At 38.9% G+C, this 18032-nt stretch overlaps 1 protein-coding gene across 7 annotated transcripts in view; it reads right to left on the bottom strand.

Moving 5' to 3' along the window:
* ZMYND8 (zinc finger MYND-type containing 8) overlaps positions 1 to 17502 on the bottom strand; it is a 49811-nt gene extending 32309 nt beyond the window's left edge. For 3 of the 7 annotated variants that reach the window (XM_032127423.1, XM_032127419.1, XM_032127424.1), the window contains exons 1-2: positions 17400 to 17501; positions 7399 to 7469 (exon numbers count right to left, since the gene is read on the bottom strand). In XM_032127423.1, the coding sequence (XP_031983314.1) occupies positions 7399 to 7469; positions 17400 to 17413 (85 nt within the window). In that variant the 5' untranslated portion in view covers positions 17414 to 17501. Of the gene's footprint in view, positions 1 to 7398; positions 7470 to 12454; positions 12544 to 16316; positions 16481 to 16994; positions 17203 to 17399 lie in introns of those variants that run through there. The other 4 variants (XM_032127425.1, XM_032127421.1, XM_032127420.1 and 1 more) reach the window with 4 other exon arrangements.
* Positions 17503 to 18032: the final 530 nt, after the last annotated feature.

An 18032-nucleotide genomic window follows, 5' to 3' on the forward strand; every position in this document is an offset into this window, starting at 1 on the left:
GTATGCCATCACATGACTAAAGGATTAGTAACCATTGCTCCCAGGGGACAGACTAAGGCATACTTAAACCCTAAAGCAATTTTATTTCACACTTTATGACTATTTTGTAAGTCCAATTTTATGTGATGGCAATGCACTTTGTAAGCAGACAACTACAGCAATGACTTACTACAGTTTAGCTTAAAAAATATATAAAAACAAACAAAAGTATATTATTTATATCAGGGATCTTATCTTGCTGCAGCATATGGAGTACAGACCACAACCAAATATTTTTATTCTCTGTGTATTGCAAAGTGCTGCTCTGTAAACACTCCATAGCAGTGATTCCTGACAACTGAGAAGTCTCACTTTTCTCAATAGAAGCAGGTGCCAACTCAGAAAACCTGTAAAAGTAGGATGTTGTTTTCCTTGCTTTTCTTCTTGAAAACAAGCAACATCAACATGCCTTACTGTAAGAACACAGCATAAACTGCTCAGTGCCAAAGACTGCCAGTGACACCTCCTTATGGCCTTCTTCCTTTCAAAATAAATTTTGTTGTTTTTTTAGTTTAAAAACTTAAGCTAAACACAATCAAAGCAATTCCAGACTAAAACAACAATGAAATCATGTCTACACATGTATTTCTAGCCATCTCCTATATTTAGATTATTTTCTCTATCAATAAAGCCTTAATGGGAGCTGAAATCCACACCTAAGTCAAGGCTTCACAGCACCCTTGCGCAAATAAAATTTGTTCCTTTTTTCTTTCTCTAGCACTGTGGTTTATTCACCCAGGAAGCAAGACAGTTTGGAAAACTGATACGGCTTAAATCAACAAAAACCTCAAAATTTAATTTCAGTTAAATCAGCAGAGTAGCAAGTCCCAGAGTTGAAAGTGCCAGTGTAAGGGAAAAGGATGCAAATGTGGCTGGCGTGAAGGAGGGATGCTGGTGTGGCAGGGCTGACTTAGACCAGGATATGTTGCCTTAGCCTTCCATCCTCAATGCAACGGATAGCAAGGCAAATGAGAAAAGCCTGAGTAAATCAGAATTACAAGAGACCATCATTTTCAAATTCAACCTCACAAAAAAGTTAGGCAAATAAAACAAGAGCCTTCCCAAAAAGTGTGGAAATCTCAGGACAAAATCTTTTGCCGTGAGTGAAGAACTATCCTTCTTTGAGTTCGCGTGGATGGGAAGAGAAGTTTAGCATTTCAAAACAAAATGCAGACAATTAAAAAAAAAAATTTAACTATATCAAGTTTACTTTCATAAGGAGTATTATTTATTCCTATTCTGTACCTAATTTTCTTAAACTGTAGATATAAATTCTATGAAAAATGAGCTGTTTACTGCTTGGAGAAAAAAACTTTTCTGTTCCGGGAATTTTCAGAAAGTGAGAAGAGGGAAACTAAGAAAGACAGTAACCACAAAAAAAAGTAATTAAAAAAGCTTTTCAGTATGATTTGTGATAAAGATAGTAAGATTAGCAGTCATTTTGGTTTTCCAAGAGCCAGAAACATCAATGTATTTTTTCAGTGAAAGCATTATTTTAGCCACCTAGGAAATATCAGTAAACTGAGACTTAGTTACACCAATGGGTTTTCTGCGACCTAAGTAGGTTTTTGATATCTCAATGCAAGTGGGTCAAATATGCAAAATTCTGAATAACGTTTCCAACTAGAAACACAATTAATTGCTCCATGTAAGTCAGACACTCGGAAGTGTCACTTAAACAGAACCAGCCCAAGGCTACTTCTGTTAACGTTAATTCCCAATGCCATGCCATGCCTTTTGTTATGGCACAAACAGCTCTGCCAACATTTGGTGAACCAAATCAAGGAATCAAATTCAATAAAATGTAACAGAAGAACAAAAATTTATTGAAAACAGTTTCATGATGAATTAATTTGATGGATTTAAGAAACAGCTTTAAGAAGGCAGTGTGAGAGAAGGTACAAGAAAAAAAGTGACTGAAGATTGCTTAAGCTGTCATTACCCCCCAGAAATGGGTATCTATGCCTTTAGAAGGAAGAAGACCAAAACCACCTAGACTATTGTGTCTCTCTTTCCTCCTCAAAATCTCTGAATGCCTGTACTTTAAACGGCATGGAGTGTAATCAATGAAGAAATCTGCAAGCAAATGTAGCAATACTAACTTCTCCCATTTGATAGAACAGGTTTCAATTAATAATTTAGATGAATTCCAGCACTGTGAAGCCTCCCAGTCAAATTTATTATCCTGAATGGTTGTTAAAAGACTTCTGATTTTTCAAATCCATTACCTGTAATATTTCAGCAAGGGTATTTATCTTAAAAACTTAATAAAATCATGGATAAATCTGTTAGAACTTACACTCAGCTTTGAGGAATTTTAATTTTCTGCCAGAATTTTGAAACATGATGCAATTGCCATCAACCGCTAAAGCCCTGTTTACATTCCAGAAATTTAAACCAATGTAATTAACCCAATCCAGTTGCTTAATGTAATAAATAACAGAGGTCAGCCATGGTTGTGTAAATTCTGATGAACTCCTGCCACATTTCAGTTTTACACAAGTAGAAAAAGACACTGTTAGGTGCTTCTTCACTGTAGGACTTTGGGAGGTAAAGAAAAGGAAACACTTCCCAACAACTTGCAAGGTAAGAGCTGAAAGGCAAGGATAAGCTGGAGCCTGGCTGTGGGGGACTTGCTGTCCCAAGGCCTTCCTAAGGTGGGATTGCTGATAACGAGGGCTCTGCACTAGAGACAGAAGCCCAGGGCTGCACTTCTGTTCCCTGCAGGAGTCTCAGTTTCACACTGGAGTAAGAATCTCATCTCTGTGTGATTAAATACTTGGTATCACTACAAAGAAAGCTGACAGAGATGCACTATTATGAAACTGTTACAAAATATATCATGCATTCTGGGAATTCCATTTAATTAGTCATTTTCGTGTTTATATTCATAGTATCTGAACATTTTACCACCGAGAGGAGCTCCTAAGACCAAAGCCTTTTAACACAAACCTGAAAAAAACCCCTAACCTGTAAACGTCAGAATTGTCCCCATTAAGCAGTAAGGCCTCAGTATATGATTTTATGCCAAGCTAAGACCATCTAATGACCAGCTGTCCCTGCTGGGGCAGGGCTGCTCCCAGCAATGCCCAACATCTGCTCAACTCCCCAGTAATCTGGTTCAGTGAGAAAAGCAGGTAGAAACCTCTCCACCTAAGTCCTAAGAGCCACCATAGATGCAAAGGCAATGGAAGACATGTCTGACTGATGATGGCAAAAAGAGAATTAAAGATCTCCTTTTGACTGGGCACTAAACAGGCAATAGTTCCAGTACCAGCTGAAATACAGGAAAACCTACATGGAAGTGCATCTGCCATCACAGCTTGCTGCTGTTGGCAGCTAAGTTAAACTAGCAGAAAGGATTTAAAAAAAAAAAAAAAAATTCTTCCAGATTAATAGGAAGAAAACACCCAGTGGATAGTTCATTCTGTCCAAAGAGAACAAGTACAAGCAAAGACAAAAGTTGCTCTGGAACCACAACCTGGAAATGCTTAGACATTTATCCACAGATCTTGCAAGCCCCATCTTGAAATCTTTAATAAACAAGGTTAAAAAGTAGTCCATAAGGCTGGAACAGAAATATAACAAGATGTTTCTGCTGGACATGTTAATGTATCATATGCAAAGGAGAAAATACGATCATCTAATCCACAACCTCTCTCCTTCACTGAAGAGCAATCCCCTGTTCACTCCATTTTATGTTTTTGGACTCTGCATTCTCTTTAAGCTGTCACTTCCCATTTCCAGTTCTCAGATGCCTTATGCTTTCTTGCTCTCATCAAAAGAGCAGTGTATTTTAAAACCTTGTCTTTAACAAGGCTGCACATGCACATCTTATAAACAGATCTAAATTATAACTTCTAGAGTAACACTACTCCTCTTCCCCTTTTCCCATCTTACCAGGTATCTGTCCCCACAACTTTTTGGAGACAGGCACTTGCGTGTAACTGTAGTGTTAATCAGTTCATGATGCAGGCAGAATCTAGTACTACAAAAAATGAACAATTTTCTGCTAGATCAGCTGCTTGACACAGCTGACTGTGCAACAGCAGAAGCATTACAGCCAGCAAAGGAGAAGGGTAGAGAAATGCAGCTGAACATGTAGGACTCCATAGCCCTGACCCCAGCTACAGACTCGCTTTATCTAGCACAATATGAAGTAAGAAGTGTCAGTGATGGCTTTAAGTTCTTGGTTTCACTCCAGCTTAGCCCTGTCTAAATGCTTGCTAACAAAGCTCCACACTTCCTGCACCCAACTGCTGTATTCCTGCCTTGTCTCTTACACCAGTTCTGGCAGTCCACCAAGCTGTTTCAGCACACTGAGCAAGTAGAAAACTGTTCATGTTTTATGGTTCAGTTAGTTTCCTGCCAGCTTAGGTATGGAAGGAAGTGGATGAAACTGCTGCATTGAGCAGTTTGACCAGCTTAGGCTGCTTTGAAACCACCACGTTACTTAGACCAATTCAAAGGCTGTGTTAAGACCCGTGTTACAGATTAAACAATGCATGGTTTAGTTTAGCTTAAACTGAACTGGAATTGAATTATAGCAATTAAACTGCTTATACCAAAACAAGAATGTTCATGAAGATGTCTGCAACAGGCTAATTGGTTTTAAAGCAATTAAATTTATTTCCCTACAACTTTCTTTAGACACAGCCTCACGAGCTGTACAAACTGTAGCAGGGCAAGTAGGTTACAGACTTGCAGCACATCCGCTGCTCTAGGTGAAGTCTGAAGTTATACAGTGCCACAGATCGATGTCCTGCACAAGCCTCTCACACATCAAAAAACCCAAACAAAGCACAAAGAGCTGTGTGCTCCCCTCCAGGTTTGCCTAGATAGGGTCAACTTCCTCATCTATATCCTTTTTAAAACACACAAAGCAAAACTCTGCACAAGCTAATTGCTACAAGTGGAGACATTGCTGCCACCATCCCACCAGTTGAGAACTTTGCTGCACTTTTTCTGCCTTGCACAGAGCAGAGTAACAGCTTTGAAATTCTGGTTTGTGACTTCTCTGCTGCAGCAACACTGCACTGAACTATCAGAGAAGCTTGTTTCAATCCAAGTAACAGGAGTCCAGAATGATTCATTACACCTGGCCTGTAATGTGGCCAGCTCCTGGAGATGACATTTATGATTCTTTTATTTTCTGTGAAAAACTACATATTCAACTATTATAAAGTTCTATCACTAATTCACAGATTAGGCTGGGTACACAACAAAGAGAAATGGTTTACAGGTAAGTCTAAAGAGTTCTTTATATCCTACATTCTTCACTGGAAAAAACGCAAGCCTGTAAGGGATTGGGGTGGGTAGTTGTTATTCTTGTCCTTAGAGTGGTGCTAGCAGGGGTTTTATCTACATACATGTAAAATTTAACAAACCAACTAAAGCAAATCAGTATCTAGTTAAATAAATACCAATCCCCTTATTATTAAAGTGATTTAACCCTTGCTAAGTTTTATCTCTACTATGGTGATACAGAAATGCCATTTACATCACTCCCACTGGTATTTAAAGCACTAAGAGTCCTTCTATGCATAGACCAGTGACTTCCACACAATGTCAGCTTGGGTCAACCTAAACCAGCACCTGGTGGTGCATGGTGAGACTGGCTTGTTCAAGGAGTTGCAACAGTAAACAGTATGAAAACCTGAGTCTCTTTCTGCCAGGTTAAATCCCTGTGAACTGACCAGTTCTAATTGTTAAGAGCCCACAACACAAGCTGCAAGATCACATGTGTGAGAAGGTTGGGAGATGAAAGACTGACCCTTTCAATAACCATTACATTAAATCAGCTCACTGTCCTAAGAAACTTCATCTTAACCTTACCAAATTAAAAGTAAAGAGTTTCCTGTGGGCTTAATTCATTGAAACAGCATATCTTAAGGTCAGGGCAGCACTAGAACTACCATGAGGAAATGCAAACTTACTTTGTATGGTGCATACACCTGTTTGTGGCTAATCAAAGCACCAGAACTAAAACATAAACATCTACATAAGTAGATATCAGATTTTTAAGTGTCTTTTAGACATTAATGATGTCAGAGTGACAAAAGTAATGGTTTAGCTCACTTGAGGCAAGCAAAACTCTTATTAGTACTAGTAAGTGGGCCAGTGTTTCTAAGCAGAAATAAAGATGAGATTTCACGGGCAGCTAGATGTATCTACTAACCCCCTTTGTCTCTTATACCAAGTTCTTATGTTATCAAACTCTTTCATGAACAAACTGGTCACTACAACAGCAGAAAAATGCTTCAGTTTTCAAGTTGGTTAGAAAGTTCAAGTGGCTGGGATGTGACAAGCAACACAAAGGAAGTAAGTGGTGGAGTGCAGAGCTGGGAGCTTACCCTAGTCAGTAGCAATCATTAAAGCAACAAAAACATTTACTTTCTGCTGGCTTAGAAAACTGAAATACAGAGTAAATACAAGTAAATGTTGAAAGCAGTCCAGTGGTGCAGACTAACATACAGAAGGAGAGAAGGGAGAAAAAGACAAGGAGAAGGGACAAAAGGAGCAAGTGTATCTCTTCTGAGGTGTCAGATCACATGTACTACCTCACCTAACCACACCATGAGAACTGAAACAAGAAATTTACTGTAAGCACAAATAAGACCTGAATCCAATTTTATGTTATCCAGCCAAGCTTCCTCATTAAAAAACATGCAGATGATCTGTGCCATGCTTTCAAGACAATCCCACCTGCACATTCAGAGTTAATTAGATTTGTGAGCCCTGCCGTAGGAATGTGAAGAGTAACTGGATATGTACCAGAACTTTAAAAGGATGGTAATAACTATTGCTGCTGTTTTAGAGAAATGGCTTTCAAGTAAACTCAGCAGCAAAGTCAGTTGCAAGTACAAAAGGAGATGGACAGGCATGAATGTCCATGAAATACATACTGGTCAGGGGATTAATTTCTGTGGAAACAGAAATGCTACTGTGATTCTTTTTTCTTAGAAAAAAAATTCATTACTGTAGGAAATACTATCTTAATATTTTTGCTGCTACTACTACTACTACTTCTTTCTTCTGTCTTGCAAATCTAGAAGTACTATTTTAAAGGATGCCATGATAAGTGATATAATACAAGAGGTTGCTGTTTTTTCATAATTTAACCTAAGTTATTCATAAACCTGAAATAACACTGAAATATTTGTGTGTGTAGATTTGACATACAATGAAAACCAAGCAAAAATTAAAACACTTCCTAACATACAGTAGTCACTGCAAAAAATACAGTGAATCTTGAGTCTCCACTCAAAGAGTAGCTTCATGGTAGATGACACAGCTTCACTATCCTGGTTTACAAATAATTGTGTTGTAGAACCTAAGTGAGATAGTCCTCTTACTCACCTTTGGATCGAGTGGAGATGTCCATCCCCTCCACCACCTCCTGCTCTGCCTTTATTTCCTCTTCAGCCAAGCTGCGGGATTCAAAAAGGTGAAATTAGAATACTTTATGGACTGTATTATTCCCATGACTAACTTCTATCCATCACGTGCAACCCAACACTGTCAAACACAACTACATTAAAATTTCTGATGGAATGAAAGGTTTCCTGTTTGCCAGAGCATACATTGATCAAAACACAGTGAGAAACAATCCAGGTACACACATACGCTGCAAGGTACCAAGCACAAAAGCTACATTTTTGTACGAATGACAGTCTTGCAACATGTACTGAAGATTATGGCAATGTATGTATGAATTGTATGCATGTGGCAGACAAACAGGAATTCTGTTTCTTGCAGCTCCTAATCTCAGATAAACCACGGGGACAGATGCCTGCCAACATTTAAATGCTCATCAGCATTCGTGAACAGATTAGCTGAAGTAACAGACTTAGCAACACAGAACAACTTGCAAAATTAGAAGGTAAAATGTAATTTCAAAAACCATTAAATAAATAATTTTAATTATTTTGGAACTGGACTGTATAACAGAAAACTGAATATTTATAATTTATTGGCAATACAATTCCACCAATTATTAACCATAAAGAGTATACAGTACAGAGTTGTTACCATTCAATCTTACACAGTCAGTTTTCATTTGCTCCAGGAAGGATTAAATTATTACAAACTACATCTGACTTTCTGATGGTCTACTTTCTTACAGTGATGCCATTCAAGAAAACAACTCAATCAATTTGGCTAGTTAAGTCACTTTGGGGAAAGAAGATGGAAGGGAGATGAAAAATGAACAAGAATGAACACAGAGTTACAGAGCGGTTTTGGAGATGTGACTGTCCTAGACGAAAGGTAAAAGAAAATACACCATGTTGAAGTAAACTCAAATTCAAAAGGATAGACAAATGGCATTCTTGAGCCTCAGGCAGGTATTGCAGTGTCCATTAATACCACCAGAGTACAACAGCCATGGGATGTAGATCTTCTCCTCTACAGGGACGATTTACCACTCAGTCTGTTAATGGAAGTTGTTGCTGATACCAGCTTGCACTGATATGGCAGGTTATGAATTTCTGCTGCTATGAAGTGGGCTGAGGTTCCATTCAGCCACCCCAGCTCCAGGGACAGTGTGGGGTATGCCCAGCCACTGCCCTGGAGGGATGTCTGCGCCAAGAGGGCAGCTGGAAGCCTTGGTTTAGCCACTGTCTATAAATCTGCCTGAAACATCTCATCAGAGCTCGGAAACAACTGTGAGGACTTGGTTACATTTATACCAGAGAACTCTTCAGCCTGACAAACAGTTTATATTAGCAGGAGTTTTGTTACAGGTGTAAGTTAAAAGAGATTCCTAAACAAAGTAAAACTAAACAGCAGAAGGATTTTTAAGTCTGTTATTTGACAAAACTACTTCTAATCAACTATCCGCTACTGGGCAGTTGGGTTACAATTCCTTTCCCAGTCCTAAACAGTACAGTTATGTCAGCAGAAATTTTACATACAAATCAACCAAGCTCAATACAGATAACCCAAAGCTGAGAAGTTCCACGAATGCCAGAAATCATTATTGCTTGTCATTTGGATATAGAAATAATTTACAAAATAAGCTCTTTAAAGTCACAAAACACTGAAGGGGAGTTCTATTCTACCAGCATCTACCTCCCAGCTCATGGACTATTCTGATCTTTCAGGAGCAAGGCAAGGCACCCATGTGACCAGAATTATGGCAAATGTGTAGCACAGTTGACTGTAACACAATGCTTCTCAGATTTATCTTGCATGGGCAGATTAAATGCGCAACACAGCCAACAGCACTACAATGCTCACACATTTACTATGCATGGGCAGATCAATTATCCTGCACATTTGTTACACCCTTTTCCAGGGGCCTCAGCAAAGAGGAGATGGCAGTGGCCTGCAGACACCAAAACATTTCATGCACCACTTGCCTTTGCCCATTCCTCTCCTAAGCAAAGGGAAGGGATGGGCTCATGGGATGGGTTCATTGTTCTCTTCCAATAGTGCATCGGGGTTTTTTTTCTTCCCCTCCCTCTTTATAAAATCCTATTTCAATATCAGCAAACTGTAACAAACCCCATATTTTTAAAACATCATGTATATATAATCAATAATGCATACAGATCAATATGTATTCATGCCCAGCAATTCTGTAAGACTGAAGTAATCTGGCAGTGCACATTACCTGCCTCTAAAATATAGATCCAGTTCCAGACACAGACTGGGACATACAAGGCTTTACAAGACTCAGGTTGAACACTAATGCTCATTTTACATAGGGTAGTAAAAGGAATGGTTTCCCCAATCCTTAACTTGTTCCAGAAACCATGCCCATTTTATCCGAATCAGTTCTGGAATGTAACTCACTGTGCAGCTGGACATGCAGAAAATGGGAGAACCACACAGGGAGAAAAAGGCACCACCCTTTTAGCAGCAGCTCACATTTAAGTTACATTAAAGCAATCATAAAATTCTAGACTCATCCAAATCCATCAGGTCATTTCGTTCAACTCACAGCCTCAGGGGAACATGATCCAATATGAAAGATACAGTAGTTGGTACAAATCAGTATTACAACCCAGAGAGCTGTGCATGAATCCTGGCTGAGAAATGGGAGTGAGGGATCAATACAGCAACGCCATAGCAGGAACTGTTCCCACTTCCCTGACCAAAGCACCAGGAGAAGTCACAGGCTGACTGAGGATGTTCTGTGCCCCTGGGCCCAAACACAGCACTGCAGGGGGTTACAGGGCAAGACTCCTACCTATTAGTAACAGCATAGAAGGGTTTTTCAGCTCAGAATCTGTCCCACTCGTATAAGGAGCTTAATTTAGGAAACTGAGTCAGTTTCCTCCATCACTCTTTTAAGTGTTCTTGCAATACTTCTATAAACAAGAAAACGATTCTTCAGAAACACCTGTAAGGGGAACAAAGTATCTTGCAAAATCTTGATACAAAGAATCATAGAACGGCTTGCATTGGACAGGACCTTAAAGATGATCTAGTTCCAAACTGCTGCCATGGGCAGGGATGCAAACACCACGTAACAGATGCCTGAAAGCAGCCTTCCCAAAGATTTTAAGTATAAATAAGCAGTCAAAAATGCATTCTCCACTTGATCCCAAGGTTCTCCACTTTCCTTAGCAATGGAGGAGCACATTCCCTATACACACGTGCACACAGTGCATCACTCACACAAAATCCAGGAACTACCTACAAGACTATGAAACCTGAGCCTCAGAGGAACAGAGGCATCTCCATATTCTCTGCAATTAATTAATTTTTAAAGGCACAAACATATAAGCATACAAGAAAACTACAGAGATTGTTCTGAAAAAAAAATATCCCAATATTGGTGAGGAACAGTTAAATAAAAGTGTGTTAGACATAACCATAAACGATACTGAACATTCACAGCTCCTCAAAAGCATCTCCCACTGCTTTATTTGCTGTAATGTATAATAATGACTTCCACAACATGACATTGTTTGAATGTTGACAGTGGTGACTGTAGTGGTCATCTTTGAGATTCAAGCCTTTAAATACATACCAGCAATTCACAGCAAGTTTACAGTAACTTTTCTAAAGCTGACATCTTTTTACCTTTATACCCTCCATCAATACAAGGAATATTCTTTAAAATGCTTTGTAAACCACAAACTTCCAAATGCAGATATTAGTAAAAGATTTCCAATTAAATAATTCAAGAACAACAGGTTCTTAATCAGTTACCTTACTATTACCCACAGCAAAATAAAAGGAAAATTAAGACCAGCAGCAAAATAATTAAAAGTAAGTATCTAGTTCCATGGAAACAATAACTGTGTGGTCAAGTAGACTGTTCTAGAGAGGTTTACTTTGAGAATTCATTTTTGCAGGGCTCAGAGCAGCTATTTCAGCCAGCATGTATTACTGTCATGCATGTATGAATGGGATGCTCTGAGGCTGCAGATCAGAAATGATACTGGAAAATACTCAATTAAGTACCTAAATGAATACAACAAATAGTTTATGTGATTCTGAAAGCTACTCTTATTTCCTCATTAAGATGAATGAACACAGAGGAACACATTTTAAGAACACAACTGAAATTTAATCTCTGCCAGTTTCCCTGTCAAATGACCAGAACACCAATTAATCATTTAAAACTTCCCTACTCATATTGACAAAACTTGCAACAACAACAGCAAAAGTTTGTTTTCTAAAATGTTAAGCTAATTTGTTTCATACAAACTAGTTTAGCATGCTTGAATGAGGGTAGAAGGGGTGGAGGTTATTCCTTTGGGGAGAGTTGGGCACAGAAAGAAAAAAAAAATAAGGATTGCAAACATACAAGATTTATTGGTACTTAGGTAAAAATGAAAACATAACTTAGCTGCCTTATTTTTAAATATGTTCTCTACCAAACTGAAGAGAGGGTGGGTTTTTTTTTAATATAAAATTCAGGTTTTCAAATTTCACATCCCTAAATTATATACTGACTTTTCTGTTTATGAAAATCATTCCTTTACTAATAGTAGTACTTACCTGAGAAAATGTACATATACAAGAATATTTAAAGATGTTTTAACCCATAGTAACTACAAAGAGCAATTAAAAGTTGCAGACGAACTACTGCACCTTGACATTTAACCAAGAAAAACTGACAGATATGGAAAACCACTCGAAACAGCTAATGCCCACATACACAATCTAGATCTACATTAGGGAATAACACACGAATTTCAGATCAAGAACTACATATTTCTGGAATTCATTTTTCCTTTTAATTAACAGAAAACAAAACAAAAAAAAATTATTAAAGACTATAAGCACTAAAACTGAATTTCATCTTTAAGACAATTCCTGCCTCTCATGCATCACATTTGTGAGCAGCAATTCTAAATAAGGATTTCAAAAAACTGCATTCAATAAAAATTTTAAAACAAAAACCACTATTTGCATGCCATTGCTGAATAAATAGCAGCTTTGTATGAGCACTCACCTATAACAGTCTCTTACTCATCGGTAGCTATGCTATTTATGCAGGGCTCTTAAAATGGCGTCTGCCAGCACTGCACTGCCTCACTCCTGCTCTGGAGCTAAAATGGTAGCACTTTGTTCAATACCAGCAGCTCCTGTTTACACAGCAGGGCAAGATCCAAAGCCAGCATCTAAATATCAGAAATGGTAAAGAAGGACCAAAGGACACCTGACATCTGAACGTTTAACTAAAAAGGCACAAGATAGGGAGATTTGTGAAGTCACAGGTTACTAAGGAAATCACTCAATTTTAGCTTCACCCTCCAGTGTGAGCACCTCGTATTTAACATTTCCTTTCACAGAATTCCCTGCAAAATGCTCCATGTGTATTAAATAAATAACACTTTGTATTAAGTACTTAACATACACAAAAGGCACGTTCAGCTATCTATGTACAGCAATGTTTAAGCTGGTTACCTGTGATAACAAGCAAAGTAACTCCATTTTTCATTTAAAGAACATTTCGGTTCTTTTTAAAACCTTACTCTTATTCAGTGTCCATTCAAAATAGCTGCACAAAAGAGAAAAATCAGGGGAGGGAGGGGGATCCTTGGTGTTACACAGTCATCTTTAAGTCTATAAACTATACAGCTGAGGCCCAAGCAAGGCAACCAAATAGCTACAGATTTCAGATGCTAAAAATATAATTTGAGAACCATCATGCTTGAAAGTAAAGGTTTATATTAGCTGAATTAGGAATGTTAACATCCTGTTACAGCATGGTTTTAATCTCACTGTGTGAAACACAGATGCTCTGACAACGGGCAATAAAGGGTTAAAATAAGAATGACAGACAAATACATGAAACTCACTTCCTATGTAGCTACGGCTAAATTAGTCTTTAGCCCATGAACACAAGTCATATTTATTAACAAATGTATTTTAAATACTTTCTAAATACAATTTAAAGGGCCAAGCTTGATGGCCTACTATGATGGTTTCCAGTCTGCAGACCCCTCAAAGCCAGCTGTACTGTGCACAAAGGGGTTTCAGACAATAACCAAGTAAATCAAACCTAGTCTAACAGGCTTAAAGTCACTCTAATGGGATTCATGTGCCCATGGGAAAAATACTGGGGATCCACAAATAACAAAATCTGAAAATTGCTGTCTACTCCATCTTACATGGGCAAAGGTTTTGTTCAACTTTCAAGATTTTTAGGAAATTCAAATTAATACCCTGAATTCCAGACAGAGAAGAGAGCCTTTACTGAGATTTATCTCCCTTTAACCAATTATGCTGGAGTACTACCACCACTACGGAAAACTGACCACAACCTATCACTTTTCAGCTACTGGATCCACAGGGCCAGTAGCTGAAAAGTGATACAACACAATACACTGAAAAACAAAGCAAAACAGGAGAAACAAACCAACAAAACCAGAAACAAAACAACAACAAAAATCTCAAGCAAAAGTGATATCACAAAATGGAAGACAGCTCAGGAAGATGAGCCAGTTGAAGTCTGTGGACACTGATATGAAGGGCTAAATTTGTAATGTAATCTATCTATTTATGCTTTTTGAGCATGAAGTTCCTTTTATTACATGCTCCCTTAGTAGCAATGTAGGTTTTCTGCTACATTTCAATACTCCTACCTACTGTGAGGGGGGGCGACTGTTACATTTGGAGTGGTTTATACTCTGCATTTTTTTCATTCCCAATATGTTAAGTAGTGTCATTTGTTTAAAGGAATTACTCAGCTTTTCCCTAGCACTATTTAGCTTCCAAGTAAAACAGTTTGCCTGCAAAGAATGAAAAAGGCATGCAGCTTTTAAAAAGCTACTGTTTTCAGCATGATTTATAATCCAGATCACTCCTTTGTTTTCCCCCCCACTCCATTCTTTGTCCAGTTAATTACAAAAGTAACTGGATGTTGGCACTAAATAATAATGGCTAATCATATTCATCCTGGGCAATTCAAATTACTCTCTAGTAGCCAGAAAACTTACAGTGCAATTATACGATTAACTGCTAGTTATAATCAGAATAATGGCCATTTGCTCCAAGCTGAATAAACCTCAGCTGCATTGCTTCATACATGTCCTGTCTAATTGTGATAGTAACAAGATCCAGGCCAGCAAAATCTTGGGGAGAAAGCATACGTGCTTTTTTCCTGCATCTGTCACTTAAACAAAACCCCACATTCCATCTGTCCTGAACAGAAAAAACAGTAGAGTGCTGCTTATTATGCAACCTAGGGAAGTGAGTGACAAAGCACCAAAAATGTATATATATGAAATTCTTCAGCTTGGCTGAATTTACTTTACTTAGATGGAACAGAGATGGCAGAAATTTCCAGAAGGCCTTTCTCAGCCTTGCCACTGCAATTGTCAATCTTTAACCTGCCTGCTGCGGCAATTGGCTCCGGCGCTGGCGGAGCAGCGCCATTGGGCTGAGCCGAGGCACAACGCTGCTGTCTCTACCTTGCCTCAGACATCTTGCTGCAATGCAGACATTTGTTTTTTGTGAACTATAAAAGAATTATACTCAAGTGATTGAAAATAGTGAACTTTAACAGACTCACGATGCTCCGTTTCATTATACGCACGAGGGCAGCTCACACAAATGCACTTCACTGTCAGCAGCGTGTCTGGAGGTGCAGATTTGAAACAGATCCTGGTCTAACAAAACCTGTGGGAGCCATTTTAATACAAGCTTTCTGATTGCAGATCACTTACCCCTGCTTCCTCGTATTAAACAAATATTATGTTGTTCACTCTTAAAGGCTGAAAGTAAACTGCTAACATGTATAAACTACTATACGGAAAATTGTGTCCAAATGTAATTTCTGTTTTTTAGCAACTGAAGAACAAAAACCAGAATAACTTCTTAGCTGTGTCAGCACTTTCATGTATGCTGAAAAATGCATTAAAATTGCATACAAAAATGCTATAGCATGAAATTCAGTGGTACCCCAGCAGTATTTCAGGATTCAAATTGAACTAGACATTCTTATAATCTAATCCTAGGGGATTGGGGGGGGGGGGTGGGGGGGAGAGAGAGGAAAGCTTTTAACCAAAGTGAGATATTCAAAGTAAGATACTCACACGGGTAAACAAGTAACCAGAGGTAAATTGCTGTGTTAAAGAACATTACCAAATACATGGCAAGGGTCTATGAAAGTTTGTATGCACTGTGCCTCAGCACAGTCATTTGCAAAGCCACATTAGCTTTCAGTTCTTTCCTAAAATAATGAATGTGTATGGACTGTTAAAACAAGTGCAAAAATTACATAAAAAGCATAAAAGAGCATCCTTCCTCTGCTTTTGTAACAGCCCTGGTGATCACTGAAAAACAGCTTGTTCAAACAAGCATGCAGGCGCTACAATTAAAATCTTTATAAAGAGCACAAAATGTTTCTAAATTAGGTATAAACCAAGCAAGTTTGTCTGAGGTTACACTTTGTATAGTATCAGAAACATATGCTCATTAAGTGTTATTTACTTTACTTCATAAGGTCACTTCATTGCTGAGCACTAGCACTTTCATCACACCCGAAAAGCCCAAGAACAGTGAAAACGCGCTTTACCCTGCAAACATGGTAATTAATGATCTATGAACAAGCAGCAAGTAGAATATTTTTCACTGGCCTGAGGTAAACAGGAAGTACAAGCTTCAAAATTTAGAGACAAATTATCAGAAAAACAGTGCATTCAAACAGAGCAGCTTACAAGTCCCTTAAAATGGATGCTAAGCAAATCTGATCTTTTATACGACTAACCACTAACATCACTTCATCTACTGCACTAACTGACCCAGTAAAAACAAAATGTTTGGAAAACTATTAAAAATGTTCAGAGAGCAGCATGCTGCTTACTTACCAACTGTTCAAGCACCCATCTCATTTTCCCAGTTAAGAAGATACAACAGGCTGGCAGATTTGGGAATTGATCAAAAAGGAATTTCTTGAAATAATTACGTAGCATTAAACCAAACGTTAAAAAAAATAAAAGAAAAAAAAACCTAAGAAAGAATAACATGTACTACTGTCATGAACCACACATGATTTTATATCTTTTGGACTCCACAACACAGAACTGTGTCTGATACAATGTAAAACAAAAAGGCACAGATAAAAGTTACATTAGTTTATTTGAACTATGCAAAACAAGAAAGCTAACAGTTCAAAAACATTTTCCATAAAGCATCAGATTTGTAAACAGATGCACTGCTGCGTTTTACTGGGCAGCACCCCACTTCCAAAATCTGCAGCATAAAAACTCCCTTTTAAAGGAACGAAATATTAACCATACATTGTCCCTCAGAAAGAGAAAAGCGTTGTATTAATTATTCCTGCAAGAAAAAAGGTTCAATAATCATTTTAAGTTAAGATAACCTGCATAAAAAACATGATGCAACAGCACACCACCACCTAGGCCCAATATCTACAATCTGCCATTAGCACTTTTTGCTGATGTCTAGGTTTTAAAAAATCCCATATTTTCTCAGAGATAACTTATCTTAGCTGTTCCATTCACTGTTTAGAAAGGTAAACTTGCCTGTTCTTCTGTCTGCCATTATCCCTGCTTGACTCCCTGTAGGGCAGTTAAATGCATCTGCTCCCTAGCTTCCATTTTCTCTCCAGCAGGCATGTGACACAACAGACAATAGTGCTGGCAAACTGCTCAGAGACAGAAACCTCCTTTGGAATACCAGGATCTTGATAAACTCTAAAAACACCATCCTCCTGTGAAGAAGTAGGCATGCCAAGGCTTTGCCAGACTGTAAAATAAAGCTGTGGCTAATGGCTACTAACCATGTGACCCAAGAAAGCAAATTTAAACAGTTCCAACTTAATATAAGTGCTGTGGTGTGAGTTTTGCACGAGAAATCACAGAGAATCACACTCTCAACCCACAACTCATAGGTCTTAGAGAAAAAGCAATGTAAAAAGCAAGGCTTACCTCTGTGGATGCATTGTTAACACAGTGTTATGTCAATACTTATAAAACATGGAGGACAGACTCTCAGTACTCGGGCAGGGAGGGCTTGGCACTTGGGCTTGATGATCTGTCTTCCCCATGAAAGCCGCCCCCGGATTGGCTGCCCCGGCAAATCCGCATGTAAAGCGCCAGGGGATTGGCTGAGACACTTCCTGAGCGATTATCTTTGTGCGGCTCCGGGAGCAGGAGCCATCCCGGGCTCGGAGCAGGCCGGCGCGCTAGGCCCGGCTCCGCTCGCCATCGCCGCTGCCGCCCTAGCCCTGTGCTCTCCCGGCCAAAGGCACGCACTGCCCTGCTCGGGGAAGCGGCCGCAGACCGCCTGCCCGAGCAAATGTACCCCAGCATGCCGTTATTGAAGGCATCTGGGTGTTCTAAACCCGAAGGAGGCAGAGTTCGCCCAGGTCGCAAGTGCTGTTCTTTTGTTTGCACGGAAAGCGAAATTCGCTTTGCTGGTGCTCTGCAGGCCACAGAGAGAGAGCAAAACTTACCGAAAGTGCACGTGCACCGGAGGGACTGAAATTAGTAACACAGAATTCAGAGCAGGGTTCTCCTGCTCCAGAATTTAAATACATGAACATACAGCAGAGCAACCTG

The sequence above is a fragment of the Corvus moneduloides genome, chromosome 17 (genome assembly GCF_009650955.1).
Source record: "Corvus moneduloides isolate bCorMon1 chromosome 17, bCorMon1.pri, whole genome shotgun sequence".
In the NCBI taxonomy this organism is placed as follows: Eukaryota; Metazoa; Chordata; class Aves; order Passeriformes; family Corvidae; genus Corvus; species Corvus moneduloides.